The sequence below is a fragment of the Neomonachus schauinslandi genome, chromosome Y, assembly GCF_002201575.2.
Source record: "Neomonachus schauinslandi chromosome Y, ASM220157v2, whole genome shotgun sequence".
Lineage (NCBI taxonomy): Eukaryota > Metazoa > Chordata > Mammalia > Carnivora > Phocidae > Neomonachus > Neomonachus schauinslandi.
The window spans coordinates 3,562,794-3,584,465 of NC_058420.1; the positions used below are offsets into that span (position 1 = coordinate 3,562,794).

Sequence of the window (21,672 nt, forward strand, 5' to 3'; positions counted from 1 at the left end):
TCCAAAACAAAACTACACAGAGTAACAGGAATAAGCAAAACCTTTCAGTAACTTTCTAAAAGTGTGTTATGCTGATAAAAGATGTACTACATGGAAAGTCACAAGAAAGCATATTTTGTCTGTTGAATAAAATGAAAATTAAACACAAATCTAGCAAATGTTCTATATTTAGCAATGCTAGAGACTCAAATGGAAAAGTTTGTCACGTAGTCTGAAAATATTAAGCAAGACAAGGAAATTATTTTCATGTAATGATTAGATTCAATAGTAAAATCTGTTTATTATTATAAGCAGATGTTCCTATTTAATGTGAAAGATTTATGAGGAAAAAGTGAGTCAAAGTAATTACTTTTAGAATTACCAATCCTATGTTGTTTCTTTTGTATCTTTAAATGGTCTTAGAAGAGTACCATCAATGTGAATTAAGTAAATACTTAAATAAATAGTAAAACTCCTAAGACTGAAAAATTCAGGATAGAATCAGGGATTCATTTTTAAAAGCAACTTGACTGTTGCTACTTTTTGCCACTGAACAAACTGAATAGAATCCAGAACACTCTATTTAGTAAAATGTAAAGAAAAGCTGACTAGAAGCAGTAATTCTATTTGTACACAGCATAAATCGATATACAGTATTGCATTTAAATGAGACTGATTGGCTTTACAATGAGACTGCTTTAAGGCCAACATCTCCACAAATGTCTGAAGTATCGTTAGGGCAGGCCCACTTCTTTATGGTGTCGCATTATGTGCTGGTTCTTTTCGGAAGGTCTCCGGAAGCCTTTCTTGCAGTACTCGCACCGGTGAGGGTAGTCTTTCGTATGAATGGAGATAACGTGCCGTTTAAAGCCGGACGCATCTGTAGTGCTATACTCACAGTACTCACACTGATACACCTTCCTGCCACTGTGGGTCTTCATATGCTTTTTAAGCTCATGCTGTTGCCTAAATCCCTTTCTACATCTCTTACACCTAAACGGAAGATCTTTTGTGTGAACGGAGAGGATATGGCGACTCAGAACAAATGGATCTGCGATCTTAAAGTCACAATGTCGACACTGGTGCATTTTTTTACCCTTGTGGGCAGCCACATGTTTCTTGAGTTCGGAAGGCCTGTGAAAGCCCTTCTCACACATGTTACACTTATGGGGGTAGTCCTTCGTGTGAACAGAAATTATGTGTCGTTTCAAATCACTTGAGTTCGAGCTCTTGTGGTCGCAGTGCAAACACTGGTGTGTTTTGCTTTCTTGGTGGATAAGAGCATGTTGCTGCACCTCTTTGGTATCTGGGAAAGTCAGAAGACAGATGTCACACTTGACTGGCATTTCTTTACTATGCTTAGTTTTTACATGCGTTTTCAAGTTAGAAGAGTCTGCAGACCTATATTCGCAGTACTGGCACTGGTACGGCTTCTCCCCGGTATGGATTCGCATGTGCTTTTTGAGCTCCGATGGGTGACGAAAACCTTTCCCACACTCCACACAAATGTGAGGAAAGTTCTTGCTGTGGACCGCCAAAAGGTGGCGATTCAATAACCCTTGTTCAGCTGTCTCGTATTCACAGAATTTACACTTGTGCATTTTGTTGGCTCCTTTTTCCTTATGCACCATTTTGTGAGTAAACAAAGCCCCAGCATGAGAGAAATGCTTCCCACACTCCTCGCATTCGATGGCCTTCTCTGCCTTGCTGGTCAGCTTGTGGCTCTCCAGGTGGTTGTGTAAACTTATCTTCTTGTTCGTAGTGTAATCACAGTCAGTACAGTGGTACTTCTTCTTGGTAAGGTGTTCAGGATGGTTTTTCATGTGCCTTTTCAAAAAACCTCTCGACTTAAATTTTTTCCCACAAATCATGCAAGGATAGACAGTCAAGGGATGTCCATCGGGGCCAATAATTATTGCTACAAAAGGAAAAGAAAGGAGCATGAGTGATCAAACCAAGTTCCATTTTGGTTTCTTCAACCACTTAAAGTGTATATTCTGAATATTATCGGACAAGTACTCCCAAGAGTTAACATTCTTTTCATTGTTTTTCAATACAAGAGATAAAAGCAAAATGCAGTAATGAAGAGAATCTTGCCAAGAAACTTCATTCAATGTAACCACCAATATCACTCCCAGTTAAAATAGACATTTAAAGCCATATATATTTGGGTATGTATTGAAAATGATTCATAAAAACAAAGTTCAACTTTTCAGTTTTATTACTACAAGCCAAATTTATGCTAACAAAGTTTAACCATACCTACTAAAAAGTTCTAATATGCAAAATAGTATACAATATTATACTGGAAAGGAATTATCCAATGGACAACTGAACTATTTGTCCTGCTTCTTGGTAAATAATTCCTGCTTCATACTTACAAAAATATTTAAATTTGTTCATTAGAGTTAAATAACATATTTTAGTGATTTATTTTAATTTCAACTAAAATATCTTGAGATTTTACTCTCCTGAATATTTGACTCAAAACCTGTTTCTTTTTATTTCAGGAAATCATTCATGAATATCACTGAATTCTTAAAATTATTTTTCACTTTAAAACAGAAAAGTTACATATGATGATCTAGCAGCTAAGTTAACACCTCTGTGGGTACATACTGGTTTAATCTCAGAGCTTGCAGAGCACACTGCACGATGGAACTTGTGCACCCTCACCTGTTTGGTACTGCCTGGAATCAGGTCTTCTCCTTTTCTTTGGTTTTTGTTTAGCCAGTCTGCTGAGCCCAGCAGACTCATCTATGTGCAAGAGGGCACTTGCAGTGCCATTCCGGTTTTCAATGCCATCAGAATTATTACCTAACAATGTGTATTAAAAAACAAAATTATACAGTGTTCTTTATAAAGTATTAGGGATTCTTTATTAACTACAACAACATAAAGCCACGATACTCATGAATGACAAATTCCGTATCCAGGTAATAGGCTTTAAGGGCACATTTATGTACTAGACAACAGAAAAAGCCCAGCTTTTAAATATAACAGCATTTTGCACCACAAACTCCCTCGATGACCACTCAAAATTACGAAGTCTAAATTCAGATATACTCAAGATAAAAAATTTCTATTTATCTCTTACATAATACAGGCAAAGGAAATTCCTATTAAAATTAAGGCAAAAGGCAGACTATACAATCATCCTTTACATCTTTAAGTCACTATACTGGTACTTCCTATTTCTGAAATCTGAAGCTATAGAAACCATTTTCAATAACGAATTCATGTTCCAGAACCATGCAATCCTTTGAGCCACCACGCATGTGACTTACCATAAGCTGCTGCCCATGCTATTGGCATGAAGGTTTTGATTTCATTGTCGTCCATTTGTTGTTCATGCACAGCAGCTGCTGCTGCTGCTGCAACTGCAGCATCCTCCTCTCCTACTATCACTTCCATATAAACTTCATCAGCTATTTCAGTAACATCTAATTAGAAAATTAGTAGAACACTTTATGACTAGGTTTACAGAGATCAGAGAGAAAAGATACTTGTTTGAATTCAGACAAACAATAGAAGTTTCAAATGTTACATGCCTATTAAATTACTTTCACACAGCAATAAATTTAAATATTTTTTCAGTGAACCATTACCTTCTTGGCTCTCACCAGTTTATTTTTAAAGTGACATCCTAAGCACACACTAAGAGTCCCTATTGTTCTGGGGCACCCGGGTGGCTTAGTCAGTTAAGCGACTGCCTTCAGCTCAGGTCATGATCCTGGAGTCCCAGGATCGAGTCCCATATCAGGCTCCCTGCTCTGCAGGGGATCTGCTTCTCCCTCTGACGCTCCCCCCTCTCATGCTCTCTCTCTATCATTGTCTCTAATAAATAAAATAAAATATTTAAAAAAAAAAAGAGTCACTATTGTTCCTCTTTGGTATATGGCAGTATAATAATATCTACAATAGTACTGTTTATTTTCTTCAAATATTAGTTTAAAAAAATTAACTGTAGGGGCGCCTGGGTGGCTCAGTCGTTAAGCATCTATCTGCCTTCGGCTCAGGTCACGATCCCAGGGTCCTGGGACTGAGCCCCGCATCGGGCTCCCTGCTCAGCAGGAAGCCTGCTTCTCACTCTCCCACTCCCCCTGCTTGTGCTCCTGCTCTCATTACCTCTCCCCCTGTCAAATAAATAAATAAAATCTTCAAAAAAAAATATTAACTCTACACAGGAAATTTTCTCCCATAAAAACGGCACCTACTTACTTAAATCTTCATCTTCTTGCTGAGAGTCGTTGACGGTCATATAAACCATCTTTTCCCTTGGCACTCTAATACTGCTATTCTGATCATGTAATTCAACTCCATGGTCATTCTCAGGCTCACTCTCCACAATGTCTACGGTGCCACCTACCACGGAAGATGACAGCTCTGAGAATTTATCTGAAAACTTCATTTCCACCCATTTGACTTAATTACATTTCATGTACTTTATACTGCTATATGGAAATCCTTCTTTAAAAGTTATCTTTAGGGGTGCCTGGGTGGCTCAGTCAATTAAGTGTGTGCCTTTGGCTCAGGTCAGGATCTCGGAGTCCTGGGATCAGGCCCCGTATCAGGCTCCCTGCTTAGGGGGGAGCCTGCTTCTCCCTCTATCCCTCCCCCCCTGCTTGTGCTTTCTCGTTCTCTCACATAAATATCTTCAAAAAACATTAAAAAAAAGTTATCTTCAGAAAATATTTCAAATGTTGTCAATCTAAACCACCCAAAAGAAATCCAGTTGAAGCTTTCCTCTTACCTAAGTCATCCTCTCCAGGGTCAGCTTTAAAAATATACACCTTGATAACTTCAGGGCAAGTGCCATCCACCTTACAAGGATCAATTTCCGACTCTGCGTCCATGGTCATTCCAGAGGAGCCACCGTGTTCTATCTTGCCAGCATCATCCACTAAAAAGAGAAGAAATACATCATAAATAACAGTAAGAGACATTTAAATAAAATACTACCTTTTTGAAACGTGTTTTACAAATACAATCTCTAATTTGACTCATAAAATTGAATTTGACTTTTAAAAAGTAGAAAATTCAACAAATACATTTTGCAAATCTTCTAAAAGTGGGATGAGATATTAAGGTAAAAAATACTTTACTTAGAGCAAATTCCTGGTAGCCTTAAAAACTAACAAAAACAATGACATTATATACTGTATCTTTAGATACAGTATTACCCATAAGATGAAAGGATTATTATATTGTTAAAGTCCCTGGGAAGAATGTCCTAATAGTAAAAGCACCAAATCGTGGTCTTAATATATTTTCTTAGCACTATCTTAGTGTTTTGACCATTATCTGGTCTTATCTTTTATTAGAATTGTATTTTTTTTAAATCAAAATATGGCTTTCAGAAACATACACTGCAATGGCCAATGTAAATTCTACTATCAAACTATTTAAAGTTAAAGCTGCACACAGACACATACACCTAATACACACAAAAGGCACAAACTTGAGTTTATAAAACTGAGTCTGGGTCATTGCTGGCAAATGCAGCAAATGTATACTTAAATACACAGTATTCTCAAATAACTTAATGAACGTAGCCTGTTTTTGTTTTTTGGGGGGGAGAAAAAGGTATCCTTACCAACAGAGACACACCTGACTCATGACATTGGAGATTCAGGGGATATGGAACAAATATTTCATAATTTAATCTTTATAAAAGTAGCTAATGAAATATATTATTACGCTTAGCATTTGGGAAACCAATAAAAGTAAAAAATAATGTCTCAAAGAAACAGTCTTGGATTGGAATAAATACCAAAAACATAATTCCCATAAAATGTAATCTTTTATCCACTGCAATCCACCTATGACCATCCACTGATATCTGTGGCACAAACGAAAGTCAGAGAAGACTAAGGAATGAAAACTTAGCCAATATGATTTAACTTGTCACAAAAGCTGGATTTACTGATGTTGAGTGCATTAGAAAAAGAGTGTAGAAATGTTCTCTCTGCTCTATGTAAAACTGGCCTAGAAGACCAAGCAGAGAAGAAGAGACACAAAGCTCCCCAAAAAAGACTTTGTCTTCAATTCACCTAGCAAGGCTTCTCATTTCTCTTTTAGTTCCCTTTCTGCTGTTCCCCTGCTAGATCTATTTTAACCTTTGGGTTGGACATTAATATTTTATTCAATTCAACAATGCATCACAACTCTAACTCAGACTTCGGGCTAGGTAAGTATTGGAAATACAACGATGAAAAAGTTATGGACTCAGAAAGTTTATAATCCAACCAGAAGTGAAGTGGTGGTGCGGGGGACAGTGAGGGAAATGGGTGATGGGTATAAAGGAGTGCACTTGTGATGAGTATCAAATGTGCGTAAGTTCTGAATCGCCATATTGCACATCTGAAACTAATAATTACACTGTATGTTAACTAACTGGAATTAGGTAAAAACTTAAAAAAAGTGATAAAATAAGAGAAAATGTTTTTAATCCAGTGGGAAAGCAATGAACAGATGATTATTTTAAAATGTGATAATACTAATAAGATACCTACCATCTATTGATTACTATACACACTGCATAACAGTACTAAGTCATAAAGGAGGTGGTAAAATACCACTAACATTTTAAAGTAAAGCAAACTGCAGTTTAGAAAAGCTGAATGTTCAGAGGTAAGATCACATAGTTAATAATTAGCAAAGTCAGAATTCAAAAGAAATCCATAAGTCATAAGTAACCTTAATGAATATCTGAAGTTTTTAGAATGTATTCAATTACATTTCTTAGAGGCAATGTTCATTTTTGAAAAAAATCAATAAATGATATTAATTAGCTAGATGGTCTCTACTAGCAGAGATCCAATGAATATAAACATGACTCAAGCACAATTCAGCTAAGGCTGTGGTGATAGTTAAGATGACTAAATTTTACATCATAAATTTTTTTTTAAGTAAATTCTATGCAGTGGGGTTTAAACCCACAACCGTAAGACCATGGATAATGCTCTACAGACTGAGCCAGCCAGGCACATCCATCTTTAATTCTTAACAGTGACTTATAAAGATAGAAGTTAGATTTTGACATCTTTGAAGGAGTTCTATAAATTCCCCATCAAGATTTTTAAATAGATCCAAAAATTCCATTTGTATAGTCAAAATTCACAGAATTACAAAGAATATTCTTACATAGAATATTAAGATGAATTTAGTCTTTTAAAAGCCAATATTAGAAAGTGAAAACACTAACACTTTATCTTAGTTTCTTACTTAGAAATCAAGACCACCCCATGCCAATAAATTATGTGCATAAAACTGCTTTATAACAGCATACTGAAATCTTACAGATACAGAAAATCCTACTATGTCTACAGCAGTAACATGAGACAAGTACAAAGTGAAGGAGGAACATCCGCAGTGGCCTGTACTAACCTGGAGGTCACTCATACTCTTGGTTAAAATATTTTAGTGAATGCTCTATGGAGTCAGACTCCAGTAGGTTGAGGAGTCTATGGAAGATGAATGTTAATTTCTTTAGGAAGTTTAAAGCGCCTGGGTTGCTCAGTCAGTTAAGCGTCTGCCTTCAGCTCAGGTCAGGATCTTGGGGTCCTGGGATGGAGCCCTATATCAGGCTCCCTCCCCCTGCTTCTCCCTCTTGTTCTGCCTACTGCTCCCCCTGCCTGTGCTCTTAAACATTAAACATTAAAGAAGAAAAACACTCTTCCTTTTGAGACTAGAGGGCAAATCAACAGAAATGTAGTTAGCTTGTTAGGGAAAAGAGGGCAGGACTAAATCTTAGAAACCAGTAAAACATCCTTACTGGTATCTTCAACGATATACAAAGCATAGAAGGCAAGGACTTTGGTTAAAGAATGGGAGACCAGGTTAAGAACTTGAGAAGTGAAAAAAATAAGCTGTTCTAGGATGAGCTTAATGACATAAATTTGAACTCTTTGCAATTATACATAAATACATAGATACATTCATATCCCTTCTCTATATTCTGAACTACATCAGGATATTTACCTATGTTTTATATAGTTTGTTGGTAAAATAGGCATCATGTCCTTAATTCTAATTTTATGTATACTTAATCTTGTTTTCAAAGCTAAATATATGTTTTTTGATATATATCTAGCTGACTGGGCTAAACAGGTAGCATTAGAGGACACAGATTTCAGAAAATCAGGCAGAAGAGTCCTGAATAAATTTAAAACTTTTTAAAGGACTCATGTTTGAGGAATTTGAGACTACAGTTAAGTTGGCCTCTTTTGGAAACTTTGTAAAAGTGATTCTAAGCAGGTCCTGAAAAATCTTAATACCTTGTGTTTACAAGGTCACACAAGATGTTCATACAAATGTTAGTTTGTGGGTTATCATAAAACTCTTGAAAGACCTCAACATCTAATGACCGTGGAACTTGAAAAATGTTACATATTTACCTATAGCTTATAAAAGATCTTTCTGGGTGCTTCTGAATATTAAAAATTATGTTAGAAAAACACATTCAAAATGTCAGATTACCTGAGAATAGCAAAGCTAATCCTTTTCTAGAGAAAAGTAAAATTCATCCTGAAAATTTCACCTTGCAAAGGTGTCCCAATAATTCAACTACTAAAATTATCAAATGAAGTATTACAAAAGCAACTTAAAAAAACCACAAACCTTAAATGTCATGTTACCATGAAAAATCTCACTGTGGTTTTAAAACTGCCATTAAAAATTAAAGTCTAAAAACAAACAAGTTTTAGATAATAAATATCCTGAGACATCAGTAAGTGGTTTCTACACAATTGTCTGCCTTCGGCTCAGGTCATGATCTCAGGGTCCTGGGGTTGAGACCTGCATTGGGCTCCCTGCTCAGCAGAGAGCCTGCTTCTCCTCTGCCTGCCACTCCCCCTGCTTGTGCTTTCTGACAGATAGATAGATAGATAGATAGATAGATAGATAGATAGATAGATAGATAGATAGATGATAGATAGATAGATAGATAGATAGATAGACAGATAGACAGATAGATTAGATAGATAGATAGATAGACAGATAGATTAGATAGATAGATAGACAGATAGATAGATAGATAGACAGATAGATTAGATAGATAGATAGACAGATAAAGTAAATCTTAAAAAGAAATAATGCTGCTATGAACATTTATATAGCAACTATTTTGTGGGTATGTTTTTAATTCTCCTGGGTTTATGCTTAAGAGCAGTGTTAAGTCATATTGTAATTCAATGTTTAACTTCTTAAAGAACTGCAAAATCTTCCCAAAGTGGCTAAACAATTTTATATTACCAATTCCACTTTGAGAGTTTTCCAAAATCTCCCCATTCCTGCAAAACTTGTTATTTCACACTTTTTAAAATACCCATTTGAAAGAATGTGAAGAGGTTAACTCCCATTCTGGTTTTGATTTGCATCCCCCAAAAGACTAATGATATTCTTTATATCTTCTGGTTCCTAGACACTTAGATACATGCTTTACAAATATATCCTTCCATTCTCTGTTATCACTTCACTTTCTTTACAGTATTTTTGGAAACAAGAGCATCTTCAAACATGATGAATATATGTATTTTTTCTTTTCTTGTGCCTTTGGTGACCTATCTCAACAACCATTACTTTTGAGAATACTTACTACCTTTCTTTTTTTCTAAGATGTTTTGAATTTTAGCCCCACAGATGACCTGAGCCGAAGGCAGATGCTTAATGACTGAGCCACCCAGATGCCTCGAAGTCTACATGTTTTTAGTAAGAAAACAGCTATTACATCTTTGAGGAAGGAGAATTTTAACATGATGAGTCAATTCTGTCTTGCTTTCAAGATTGTCTTTTGACAATTTAATAAGTTCACCAAACTTCTTAGCTTATATGTATAGATTAATATTTTTCATCAAATTTAAGAAATTTTCAGCCATTACTTCTTGAGATATTCTTTCAGTCCATTTCCACCTTTCCTCTCCTTCTGGGACTGTGATGCTGGTATGCTTGATGGCATTCCATGGGTCTATGAAGCTACATTCATTTTTCTTCATTTCTTTTTTCCTTCTCCTCAGAGTGGATTAATATCAACTGACAGACCTCTACATCTGCCAATTCTTTCTTTTGCCTGTTTAAATCTGCTTTTGAGCTCTTTCGTGAAATTTTCATTTCAGTTTTTGTAATTTCTAAGTCCAGAATTTCTATTTAGTTTTTTTAAGTTTGTTTTTATTGATATTCTCTGTTTGGTGAGACATCATTCTCATAATTTCCTTTAGTTCTTTACAGTCATTTCCTTTAGCTCTTTGAACAAATATAAAACAGCTGACTTAAAATCTTTAATAAGTTCACTATCTGATTCCTCATGAGTTTCTATTTACTGTATTTTTTTCTGTGTTTCTGTCATGGTTATTGTTTCTTTGCATGTCTCATGACTTTTGTTAAAAATTAAGTGTCTTAATATATTACAATTCTTGATATCAAATTCTCCCTAATAATTTAATTGCTACCTCCTTTCAGTGCATGGTAATATCTCCTTTAAAATATTATAAAACTGCTTTAATATTTTCTAAATACATTTTAGAGTCCTTATATAAAAAGGCATCAATTCTAGTCTAATGAACAAAAACCTCTTTCTTAATTTTATCAAAACAAACTTTAAAAACCTAATCAAGACATTTTCCTTAATCCTTATTCATGTTTCAGAAATATTTTCTTTTGTCTACTTATTTTTAGAATTCCAAAATTTTAGTTTGTGTTCTACTAGATTAAAAAAATTATTAAAATATTTTTAAAAATACCCCACCTGGTAGGAAGCTTACAATGATAAGCTACATGCATATCCAATAATTGTGACAGAACAAGAGAATGACTTAAATATGTATATAAAAAATACAAGTGAAATATTTTAGCATCCCTTCTGTTCCAATAAGTTTTAAAACAATAAACCATAAATTCTATTGATCCTCAAATTTTATACATTAGACATAAGAGTTTAGATTTCACTTACCCATTCACTGAAACTTGTTTTATTGAATGTATGATTAAATTGATAATTAATTAGAAACTAGTATCAGGTAAAATGATGAAAAAACCTAATCTAGATGGCATGGTATCCACAGGATTTCAACTATAAAGTTAGTGAATATGTTCATTCAACAAGTAATTCATATGTAGTATGTACAGGGTTTGATGGGGGAGATATCTAAGTAATCTTTCTGTTTTCAAGAAAGATATAATCAATTTAAAAGAAATAGTATCATCTAGACTACTTCAACACTATCTGGAAGAAGATTTTATACAGAGAAGGAATTTACTGGACATTTATTAAACCAGGCTCTTGACATTATCAAGTTCAGCTGGATGTAGAAAAGTATCATTAATAAATAGTGTAAGATCACAGAAGAGGTAAATAAATACCTACTCTCTTTGTCCCCAAACTTACACAATCTTTTTTGCTGTGCTCAAAAGACACAAGGGGAAAAGACATGTATGTAATGGTGATAGGAACACACCGAACTGTCTATATACAATAAAACTTGATTCCAAATACCATAATGATCCCATAAGCAGGTAATTTAGGATAACCAAGTTATTTAAACCAGCAGACAGATGATAGGTCTATTTAATGAAGTAAAACTACACCGATGTAGACAACGTATCTAAAAATTAAAGAAAGACTGGAGACATCTACCCGGAGAATCTACTAACAGAATTATCATGATATCTACTATGTAAGCAAAACTATGTCTAATTATGTGCTAGTCAGTAAGGAGATAAATACAATCTAGAAAGGCAGTATCCCATAAGAAGCAGTGAACAGAAACCAATGACATTAAATCTCTAATTAGTGTAAAAGTCTACATAAATTAGTGTTTATGGTTATGTATATGACCACTTTATTTCAAGACATGACACTAATACAGTTCCGAAGCCAGTAATGATTTGTTTTTTAAAATATGATCATTACTTTGCAGGGAAAGGAGTAGTGGTACGGAAGAAAGTAAGGAAAGAACTGACTGCATAATAAAAGACAAAAGATTTTTTTTTCAAGGTGAAATCCTTTCAGCGTTCAGTGGTGATTCTGATAAGGTAACAGCCTAATCACATCATCACACTGTTCATGATTTCCAGCCTTTATTTTTCTCATATTTTCTTTTCTTTTCTTTTTTTTAATTAGGCTCTAGGCCCTGCATGGAGCCCAACACAAGGCCTGATCTCACAACCTGAGATGAAGACTTGAGCTGAGATCAAGAGTTAGATGCTTAACTCAACCAAGCCATCCAGGTGCCCCAATTTTTCTCATCTTTGTATTCCATTCTCATACAGAAATAACTGTTTATTTTTACCACTTCAGTTTTCTTAATTATGGCTTACCTTAACAAGATCCAAACTAAAACGATAATGCACACATGCTTATGACATTTATCTTAATTTTATATAAGTTTAAGTGAAGAAAATATCCTGATATATGATAAAAGCCCTCAAAAATACCTTTGACCATCACTGTACCCAAGACTTACAGGAAATCATAAGGTAGTCCTCACAGTTGCTTTTGTCATCATCTTGCTGGTCCACAGGGATCCCATTGACATCTATGACTGCTTCAGAGGCACAATCTGCTACCAATACTTCTTCTGAAACGACGTCTGCTGTCAAAGGGTCAGTAATGATTTCTGCTTCTACTACACTATCATGAACCACATGTTCAACATGTCCAACATCAGACATATGTATAGAATCACTTGTTAACACATGTTCTGGCATAGACATTGAGGCTGAAGTAATGTCAGAAGCTAAAACATCATCTGGGACCGTGCAGTGTGCTAAAGAAACTTCTTCGGTTACATCTGAGTCAAGAACTTGCTCAGGAATGATGACATTTTCAGATACATCTGCTTCTTCTAAGATATCTGAGCAGTGAACATCCTCAATAACAACATCCTCAATAACATCTTGGATTACAACCGAATCTGGGTCATCAGGAACAAAGTTATGTACAGTTATATCTGAATCCACAACATCTGAAACAAAAACAGTTTCTTGAACTTCCACAACAATCTGATCACCATCCATGTGCGTAGCATCAGTTCCTTCAAAACACAAAAATTAAAATGACAAATTTCAGGTAGGCATGCATGACTCTCTTAAATGATATAAATGTCATTAAAAAATAAAAATAAATAAATAAATAAACGTTATTTAATTTCCACCAGAAAACAGAATATATCCTCCTCAGTTTTCTCAAACACTGAAGCAGATTAGGGAAATAAAGAGAATCTATTTTTGATTCATATAACAAAAATTAACACAAGAAGTGCTTTTACTCAACCCTAATCAATTAACTGGTAAAGAAACACTAGAAACAAAAAACATGAGGCAGTCGCAGAAGAAAAGTATTTTTAGAATGTCTACATAAAAAGTCTCCAGGAAAATAAAATCTTAAGGGATAATTATAAATGTTAAGGAGAGGAGATAAATTCAGAAAACAACCATTTTCCTTCATATTTGTTCCATTTCTTTTCTTTTTCCACATTCCTTAAATATATCAGTTTTCTTCTTTTAACACTACTACATACTTCTTTTCTTCCCTTTCTTTTCTTTCTTTCACTCTTTAAAAATCAACCCACTCTATTCTGGTGTAATGTTCCAAAAGTATCCTCCATATATGACTGGGAATTTAGAAATTAAACTGTGAATTTAGGCTATCAAAGAATTGGGGCATAAACGAAAACAGAGATAGAAGGCTATAGATGAGGGAAGATAACTGATTAAAGACCTCTGTGGACAGATAAAATGAATAAAAGTGAAGCTGCTCGGGAGCACTGGAGGGTGAGGTTAGTGGAGGCAGGTCATACCAACTTCGTTAAGGATACTCAGCCCCCAGCTAGCCTCCTCCCATTACCCAAACTCCAATCCCAAGGCAGTTCCAACAATTTTAAGAAATCCTATTATTAGTCCACTCCACAATTAAAGAATAAAGCTACAGGAGTTAAACAATCGCAGCCCCATAAGATTAAATGACTTCACCAAGATCACACAATTGTTTGCACAGCGTATGGTACTCAGTAAATATCACTCTGAATGAATGAAATGAATGGGAACAGAAATAAGATTATCCTTACCAAAATTATAACATAAAATAAAACAAAACAAATCTGGTACCTTGGCTTCTGGCAGAACAACAAATATAAAGTCTTACCTAAAAAAAAAAAAAAGCTACTCAATTAGCTATTGGTCCTGGTTTTGACAGTTGACCTAAAGCAGGGCCTAACTCAAGTGACTGTGTCTCACTGGCTAGGCCATCAGAGAAACACACAGATTATTCAACAAACAAAAAGGATCAATAAGGGCCAAAGAATAACAGAAGTTGCAGAAAGTCTTTAAAGACTTTCAGTTAATGCCCACTTGAATTACATACAGAAATGAGAAAATGTTTTCTTTCACTTCTACAGAATTAATTATTAAATGCTTTTAATCATTTGTCTTTGATGTTTAATAATTCACATCAAGCAATACATCACTTTAACATCCATCTTAAACATAAATACAAAACCATTTAAAGGCAAAAGCACTGCTTCAGAGGTGTAAGTCAGAGAGAAGCATTTAGAACTTATCATTTTTGTGACCTTGGGCAATTCATTTAACCTCTGAGTTTCAGTTTCCTGTCAGTAAAATGAGGACAGTAATATCTGCCATGCATACCTCACAGGACTGTTGTGATGATCAAATGGGAATGTATGGGAAGTGTTCTGAAAAACTGTAATGAGAGGTTTCATTATTATTAGGACATATGGAAATGGGAGGCCCTGGCAGATTAAGTGACTTGCTCAAAGATTAATGAACACCATTAAGTGTTAATAATCAGGGCTAAAATGCAACAGCCCATGACCCAAGACTGCTGTGGTAAGATTAAGCTAGTAAATACTTCCAGTTTTTCTCCAAAGAACTTACAGTCTCTCTTTCAAGCACATTTTTATACTTCACTATGTTCAAGTGAAGAAAGAATTAACTTTGCATTTATCACCATAAAATGACACTACCAAACATGAGTCAAAACACTACCCCAAATTAAGAAACATAAAATGTATGCACACACACGGGATTTAGAAAGCACACAAAATCTTCATGTTTCTTGGTAAAGTCACTATCTACGACTTTAATACATGGTAAATATGATCACATAAAATTCAGTGAATAAAATTTTAATTAGCAAGAGTAGAAAACAATTTTATATTATAAAAACTAGTGCAATCCTTTTCAATATTAATCTACTCAGAACCTTGGGTAATCTGGTCGCCCATTTTTTTCCATTGTTAGAACTTCAAAAATACAGTTTTCCTTGCATAGTTGAGGAAACAAACAACATTCTATGTGCCTGATGCAGAAGACTCCTTGAGTAGCCTCTTGAGAAACAGGCTTGTGAAAGTAGGAAACTCAAAATGCAGAGGAGCTTCACACCTTATCTCCTGGACAATGAAAAAAAGTGAAATAACATGTTCTAGGTGTTACACTAGGGTGAGTATGCTACCGGTGAGGTAGTTAAAGAAGGAAACTGAGAGCCCATGAAATAATAGTGCCTAGGCCCAAGTGGTAGGGACTGGTAAAAGAGCAGTGGTGATAAGTAGATTACCTTGCTCAGCCACTTCATTCATCCTACCCACCCTGCAAGATATCCACACACTTGGAACTGTGAGTATGTCACATTATGGCTTATGCCATAAGGTTTTGCAGATATAATTAAAGTCATAAACCTCATACTGAAAATTCTGAGTGGGTCCAGTCAGATCACGTGAACCCTTAAAGGAAAATTTTCCCAGGTGACATCAGAGAGTTGAAGCAGAATTTTAAGTTTGAGAGATTTAATTCACTGTTGATGCAGGAGCCACATGGAAAGCATGAGAAGGAACACAAGCAGTGGCAAGGAGCCAAGACAGCCCCTCCGATGACTGCTATCAATGAAATGGGGACTTCAGTCCTACAGTTGTAAGAAAGTGGATTCAGCTAATCACCTAAATTATTTTAGAATCAGAAACACAGCCAGAGTTCCAGAAAGGAACAACACCCTGTTCACATCTTTATTATAGCCATATGAAAAAGGAGACAGCCTAGTCATAGACTTTTAACCCATACAAATTGTTAGACAATGAATTTTATTGATTTAAATTGCTAAATGTGTTTAACTTTCAGTGTTGTACCAGAAATACATCAGATTTTGGTACCAGAGAGTGGAGTGCTCCTATACAAAAGCCAAAATATGTGAAGTGGCTTTAGAATGGAATATTCCCTTGAATAGACCCCTAGTAAAAATATGGATGTTAACAACTCATTCTAGTGAGAACTCAGAAGAAATACCAAAGTAGAGAAATCCGACATAGACTCAAAGAACACCAAAGTCACTATGCACAGACTGTTAATGGAAATCCAGACTGTAAGTACTCTGCTAGTAAGGGCTCAAAAAGAAGAAACATGTTAACGGAAGGAAGAAGTATCTTAGTTATATGTTGTGACAAATGGCTTAGCAAAACTGTATGCTACGGTTATGTGGAAAGCGTAACTTGTAACAATGAACTCAGCTAACAAGACTGCGTTGTTTCTTCTTGCTGCTTATATAGTACAAATCAAGAAAAGAAAGTTAAACTGAAACAAAAAAGTAGCAGGACTTAATAATCTGTACAAATTTTTAGCCTGTACAAATGGCAAAGAAAAGTAAAAAAAGAATTAAAATTTCAGGGAAGTTCTAGAACAAAAGCATTCTATGTATGGCTCTATGACTCTTCCCTGAAGATCGGTAGATCTGAAAATTCATTTACTGTCTCTTTGAAGTCATTAATAGTGTGCCTCCTGGACACCCTCAATTAAACTAGAGTACTTAGTCTAAGGAGTTTAAGAGCACCATCCCCTCAGCCATCTCCAAGAAGGAACGCATTAATCTCTGAAAGGTATACAGATGAGACTCTTGTCTAATGAAGTAAATTCTCATGACCCAGGAGATACACAACATTCTTTAAAAAATTTATACCATCAGGAACAATGCTTTCTTGGTTTGGGAGCTTGGACTGAAAGGGATAGAGAAAGTATGATACTAAAAACTGCTGGACTTCCACATTCTAGGCGCAAAAGCAGGTTAATAAAACTACTTAGGTAAAAACACTATCTTTGATGGAAAAAAAAAAAAACAAACATCAAAAACCAAACACAAAGATGACTCAAATCAGGGAGCCATCAATCATGAGGGAATTAGGGGGACCTGGGTGGCTCAGCAGGTTACATGTCTGCCTTCGGTTCAGTTCAAAATTACAAGGTCTTGGGATCAAGCCCTGCATTGAGCTCCCTTGCTCAGCAGGGAGCCTGCTTCTCCTCTCCCCTTGCCTGCTTGCTGCTCCCCCTGCTTGTGCTCTATGTCAAATAAATACATAAAATCTTAAAACAAAAACATGAGGGATTATTCCCAGGGCTTGGAAACTAATGGAGTTTGCCCACCGAAATTTCAAAATTATTAGACTACAGACTCCATTTATCTTCCTTTTCAACCTGTTATAACCAGAATATTCAAAACTGCACTACCACTTACAATGGGAACAGAGATCTTGTTTTTCTGGCTTTGTAAGTCCACAGAGGAAGAACTATGCCCCAGAAGTTGTGCTTAATGAACTACACCCAGAGTGTTATAGGTTCCTGATTTAGATGCTATGACATTTCTGAGTTGCTTAATTTCTTTTCTTTTTGGTAAATATTAAATATCTGAATATTAAACAACACACTACTGCACAGTGGGCCAAATAAACAGCAAATCAAAATATGTCTCAAAACAAAAGGAAAAGAAAACACAATATTCTAAAACCTATGGGATGCAGCTGTGCTGCTTAATTTTCTATGAGAATTTCCTGTCAGTAAATGAAAACTTCAGAAGGGTGAATTTTATCCATGGGAGGAACATAAATGTTTGGGGATAGAATGCAGACAACGGTAGATAGAATGGTCTCCCAAAGATATACAAACCCTAATCCCTGGATCTTGAAATATGTGACATGGTAAAAGAAAACTTGCACATCTAATTAAAGTTATGGATATAAGATCAGATAAAATGTAGATTATCCTAGATAAACTTCTGGCTAGAGTCAAGATGTGTTGTGAATGGGAATGCCAGAAAGATTCAAACATGACAGAGACTCAACTCACTGTCGCTAGAAGAAATCACATGTAAAACGTCAAAGGGAATGTGGGGAGCCTCAAGAAACAAAATATGGTCCTGGCTAACAGTCCACAGGAGAAGAAGAAAAGCACAGGGAACTAAACATGGCCAAAAGTTTGAATGTTCATGAAAGAAGATTCTCCCTTAGAGGCTCCAGAAAGAAGCACCCTGCCAAAACCTTGATTTTGGCTCTATGGAATTCTGTACGAGCTGAGTCACACTGCAAAAGCACTTCTGACTAACAAAACTGCAAGGTGACAAAATAGTACCATTTTGGTCACTAAATTTGTGGAAGTGTATTGCTGCAACAATGCAAAACTAATGATAAGCAGAAATAAGAAAAACTTTCAAAGGAAGAACTAAGAGGATTTAGTATAACTGGGGAAAATGAGAATAACAAAACAACAGTAATGTTTTGATACTGATGCGGTTACTGACAAGATTATGAGCTGGTTATGAGATTCTGAGAGGATAACAAGATACCTAAGTATGAATCACTATAAGATCTAGCAATTCATCCTCTTGATTAATGCAAACTCCAAATTTGGCAGATGGGAAGTGGAACAACCCAAGAATTAGATATACCTAGTCCATCAAAAAAGGAGTTTGGCTCTTGTGGCTGCAATTCAAGTTCATCTTCATCCATGGCCTTTGATTCTCATTAGTCACAGCTCCTAAGCCAGGAAATAAAGTATACCAAATATTAATTATATTAGATCACATACTTAAAATGTCATCATGATCTTTACATTTCTGAAATGCTTGAATTTCTTAATTTATCAAAAACCTATCAATGTAAAATAAAAGGGAACAAACTGATTTCCAGTGATGTATGTGCAGCTCTATTATTTAATGTATGCGAGGTCAGTTAAACAGGTTGACAGTATTTGGGGATTTTGTTTGTTTTAATTACAGTATAAGTTATATAAAGGGCACAAATCTTAATTGTTCTGCTTAATAATTGATGTATATAAATGCTTATACAAATAATGTATATTTAAAATTATATTAGCATTATTCAGACTGAGATACAGAACACTGCTTGTACCCCAGATGACTCCCTCTTACCTCCTCTCTACCAGCAATCCAATGGCTCTTTGAGGTTCACCTTAAGACACTTTGTTTTGGGAGAATTTCAGCAAGATTTTATTGTACTTTTAAATTTAATGTAGTCTGCAATCTTCCTACCAGTAAATTACAAGACCGTAAAAATGCAAAATCTGTAACAACGGTTAATCTCTTTGGAAATTTCTGTGTAGCTTACAATGACCTATCTTAACTGACCTTCTGACTGCAGAAATAATTCTCACAGTATATTTAGATTCTCCAGGCCACAGGTGAATTGGTACCAGCTACAAAAGGTAAAAAATAAATTTATCTTTGAACAAAGTAAAATGAAGGTCCCAAGTATATGATACCTGAAACCATAGCAAGACTTATGTGCACATGCTGTTTCCCTCTCCCTCCCTTTTTCTTTTTCCCTCCTCCCCAGCCTCCCTTTCTCTTTCCCTTTCTGTCTCCAAATACAGTACATAAGGACAGCTGAAGGTCATTTACCAAATTTGCCTTAGGGTAGGCAGGAGAAACAACCAGTTTACAAAAAAAAAAAAAAAAAGTTAAAATACAAATACATGCCTAAAAAGCAAGTAAGTGAGTACACAGAAGGAGCAAAAGGGGAGACTTATCAGGGGCCATGATTTACTTACGTTACAAATACCACCTAAGCTTCTTAATAGGTTTTTCCATCTCCACTTTCTTTCTAATTTACCATCAAAAGGGCTATTAGTTTATAATCTTTATAATTTTTGCTGATGACACACAAAATGTGCATTTGTTAAAATTTCAAGTAATGTAGTGTAGTGTATTGACGATAATTTCTTATTTTCTGTATTCTTCATGCTTTGTCATTTGGGGCCTTGATCTGGAAGAGACACAACCACTTCCAGGGCTTGCTAACTCCTATAGTCTTCCCATAAGTGCACCATCATAATACAAATCAACCACTCAGAGCCCACACCCTCAAACATCAAATTTACATACCAAGTCAATTTCCTCCTACCATAAAATATCCCAGGGAAATTAAACTATCCAATCTTAAACTTAGCAAATCTACCATACCTGGCCTATTGCTTCCTAACAAAGACTCCTGAGCCATGCTTGTCCCCTCTCCTCCTGACTAACCCTATTTGCTCCTTCACCATATGACATCCCTCACTCTTTCTCCCTCTCATGTCTGAGTGAAAACCTTTTTTTTTTTTTTTTTAAAGATTTTATTTATTTGAGATAGTGAGAGAAAGAGCATGAGCTGGGAGATAGATGGAGAGGTTGAGAAGCAGGCTCCCCATTGAGCAGGGAGCATGATGTGGGGCTCAATCCCAGGACTCTGGGATCATGACTTGAGCAGAAGGCAGATGCTTAATTGACTGAGCCACCCAGGAGTCCCTATAAACCTTTCTTCACGACAATCACTTTCATATCTGATATTCTGCTGTATCTAATTAAAACCAAACTTGGGTACATTTTAACACATGTAAAAATGAATTTTCTAAAGCATAATTTAAATGCTATCAGGTCTATATTGATAAATGTTTTAATAGCTTCCTGCTTATTCCAAATAAAATTCAAGCTCCTTAGCTGACAATCCTCTAAAATCTGGTCCTAACTACCCTTTCCACTATCCTCATACTTTCCCTTTAGTTATCTTCCCCTCCCTCCACCAAACTCCCAAACTGTTTCTGTCTCTTTCTTCACCCAAACAAATATACCTAACATATATTTGGGTCTCCATAAGACCTAAATTCTAGGGGCGCCTGGGTGGCTCAGTCGTTAAGCGTCTGCCTTCGGCTCAAGTCATGATCCCAGGGTCCTGGGATCGAGCTCCGCATCAGGCTCCCTGCTCTGCGGGAAGCCTGCTTCTCCCTCTCCCACTCCCCCTGCTTGTGTTCCCTCTCTGGCTGTCTTTCTCTCTGTCAAATAAATAAAACCTTTAAAAAAAAAAGACCTAAATTCTATACTTGATTTTGGTTTTCTTCTACTTGATTAAGTTTATATAATTTCATATATAAATTTTATATAATGAACTATCCAATTCATTTCAAGAAATAGTATGTTTTATGGTATTTATTCAAAAGGCTTCAAATAAAAAGGTCATTAAAACTACATTAATAAATATTTTTTAACCACACGCACAAAAAAAAGGGAAAACGTTTTTGGTCTAAATTAGTTGTCACTGTTTTCTCTCCCCAAATTCTCTGGCTTTCTATTTCTTTTCCCCTCTTCTAAAAATATCATTATGAAAGGACAAATTTTAAAAATTCTATAAGCAAAATTAAGTAAAATAACATGAAATTACACAAATTAAGGGTGGAATAAAAATGATTTAGTATTTTAAGTAACCTATCTTCAAGTTTCCCTAGAAAATCAACCTCATTAGCTCCAGTAAAATTCAAACTGGATCATCATGCTGGAGTAAGAATTTTCTACTGTCCTTGCCCTCAAAAACACCAAGAGATGAGAGTGGAGTCCAAGAATCCAATGGAAAAGTTATAGCACTCCAGTGG

At 35.5% G+C, this 21,672-nt stretch overlaps 1 protein-coding gene across 4 annotated transcripts; it reads right to left on the reverse strand.

The window, feature by feature from the left end:
- Positions 1 to 354: 354 nt before the first annotated feature.
- Positions 355 to 19,065, reverse strand: LOC110591776 (zinc finger X-chromosomal protein-like). Of its 4 annotated transcripts, XM_044912023.1 has the most exons (7): positions 18,698 to 19,065; positions 12,441 to 13,010; positions 4,733 to 4,882; positions 4,201 to 4,344; positions 3,267 to 3,422; positions 2,656 to 2,796; positions 355 to 1,897 (listed from the first exon to the last, which is right to left on the reverse strand). In XM_044912023.1, the coding sequence occupies exons 1-7, from the start codon at positions 18,756 to 18,758 to the stop codon at positions 714 to 716; spliced, it is 2,406 nt and encodes an 801-aa protein (XP_044767958.1). In that variant the 5' UTR covers positions 18,759 to 19,065; the 3' UTR covers positions 355 to 713. The 4 variants fall into 4 exon arrangements, with proteins under 4 accessions (XP_044767958.1, XP_044767959.1, XP_044767960.1 ...); XM_044912024.1 differs by lacking the exon at positions 3,267 to 3,422 and having other exon boundaries at positions 714 to 1,897; XM_044912025.1 differs by lacking the exon at positions 12,441 to 13,010 and having other exon boundaries at positions 714 to 1,897; positions 18,698 to 18,758.
- Positions 19,066 to 21,672: the final 2,607 nt, after the last annotated feature.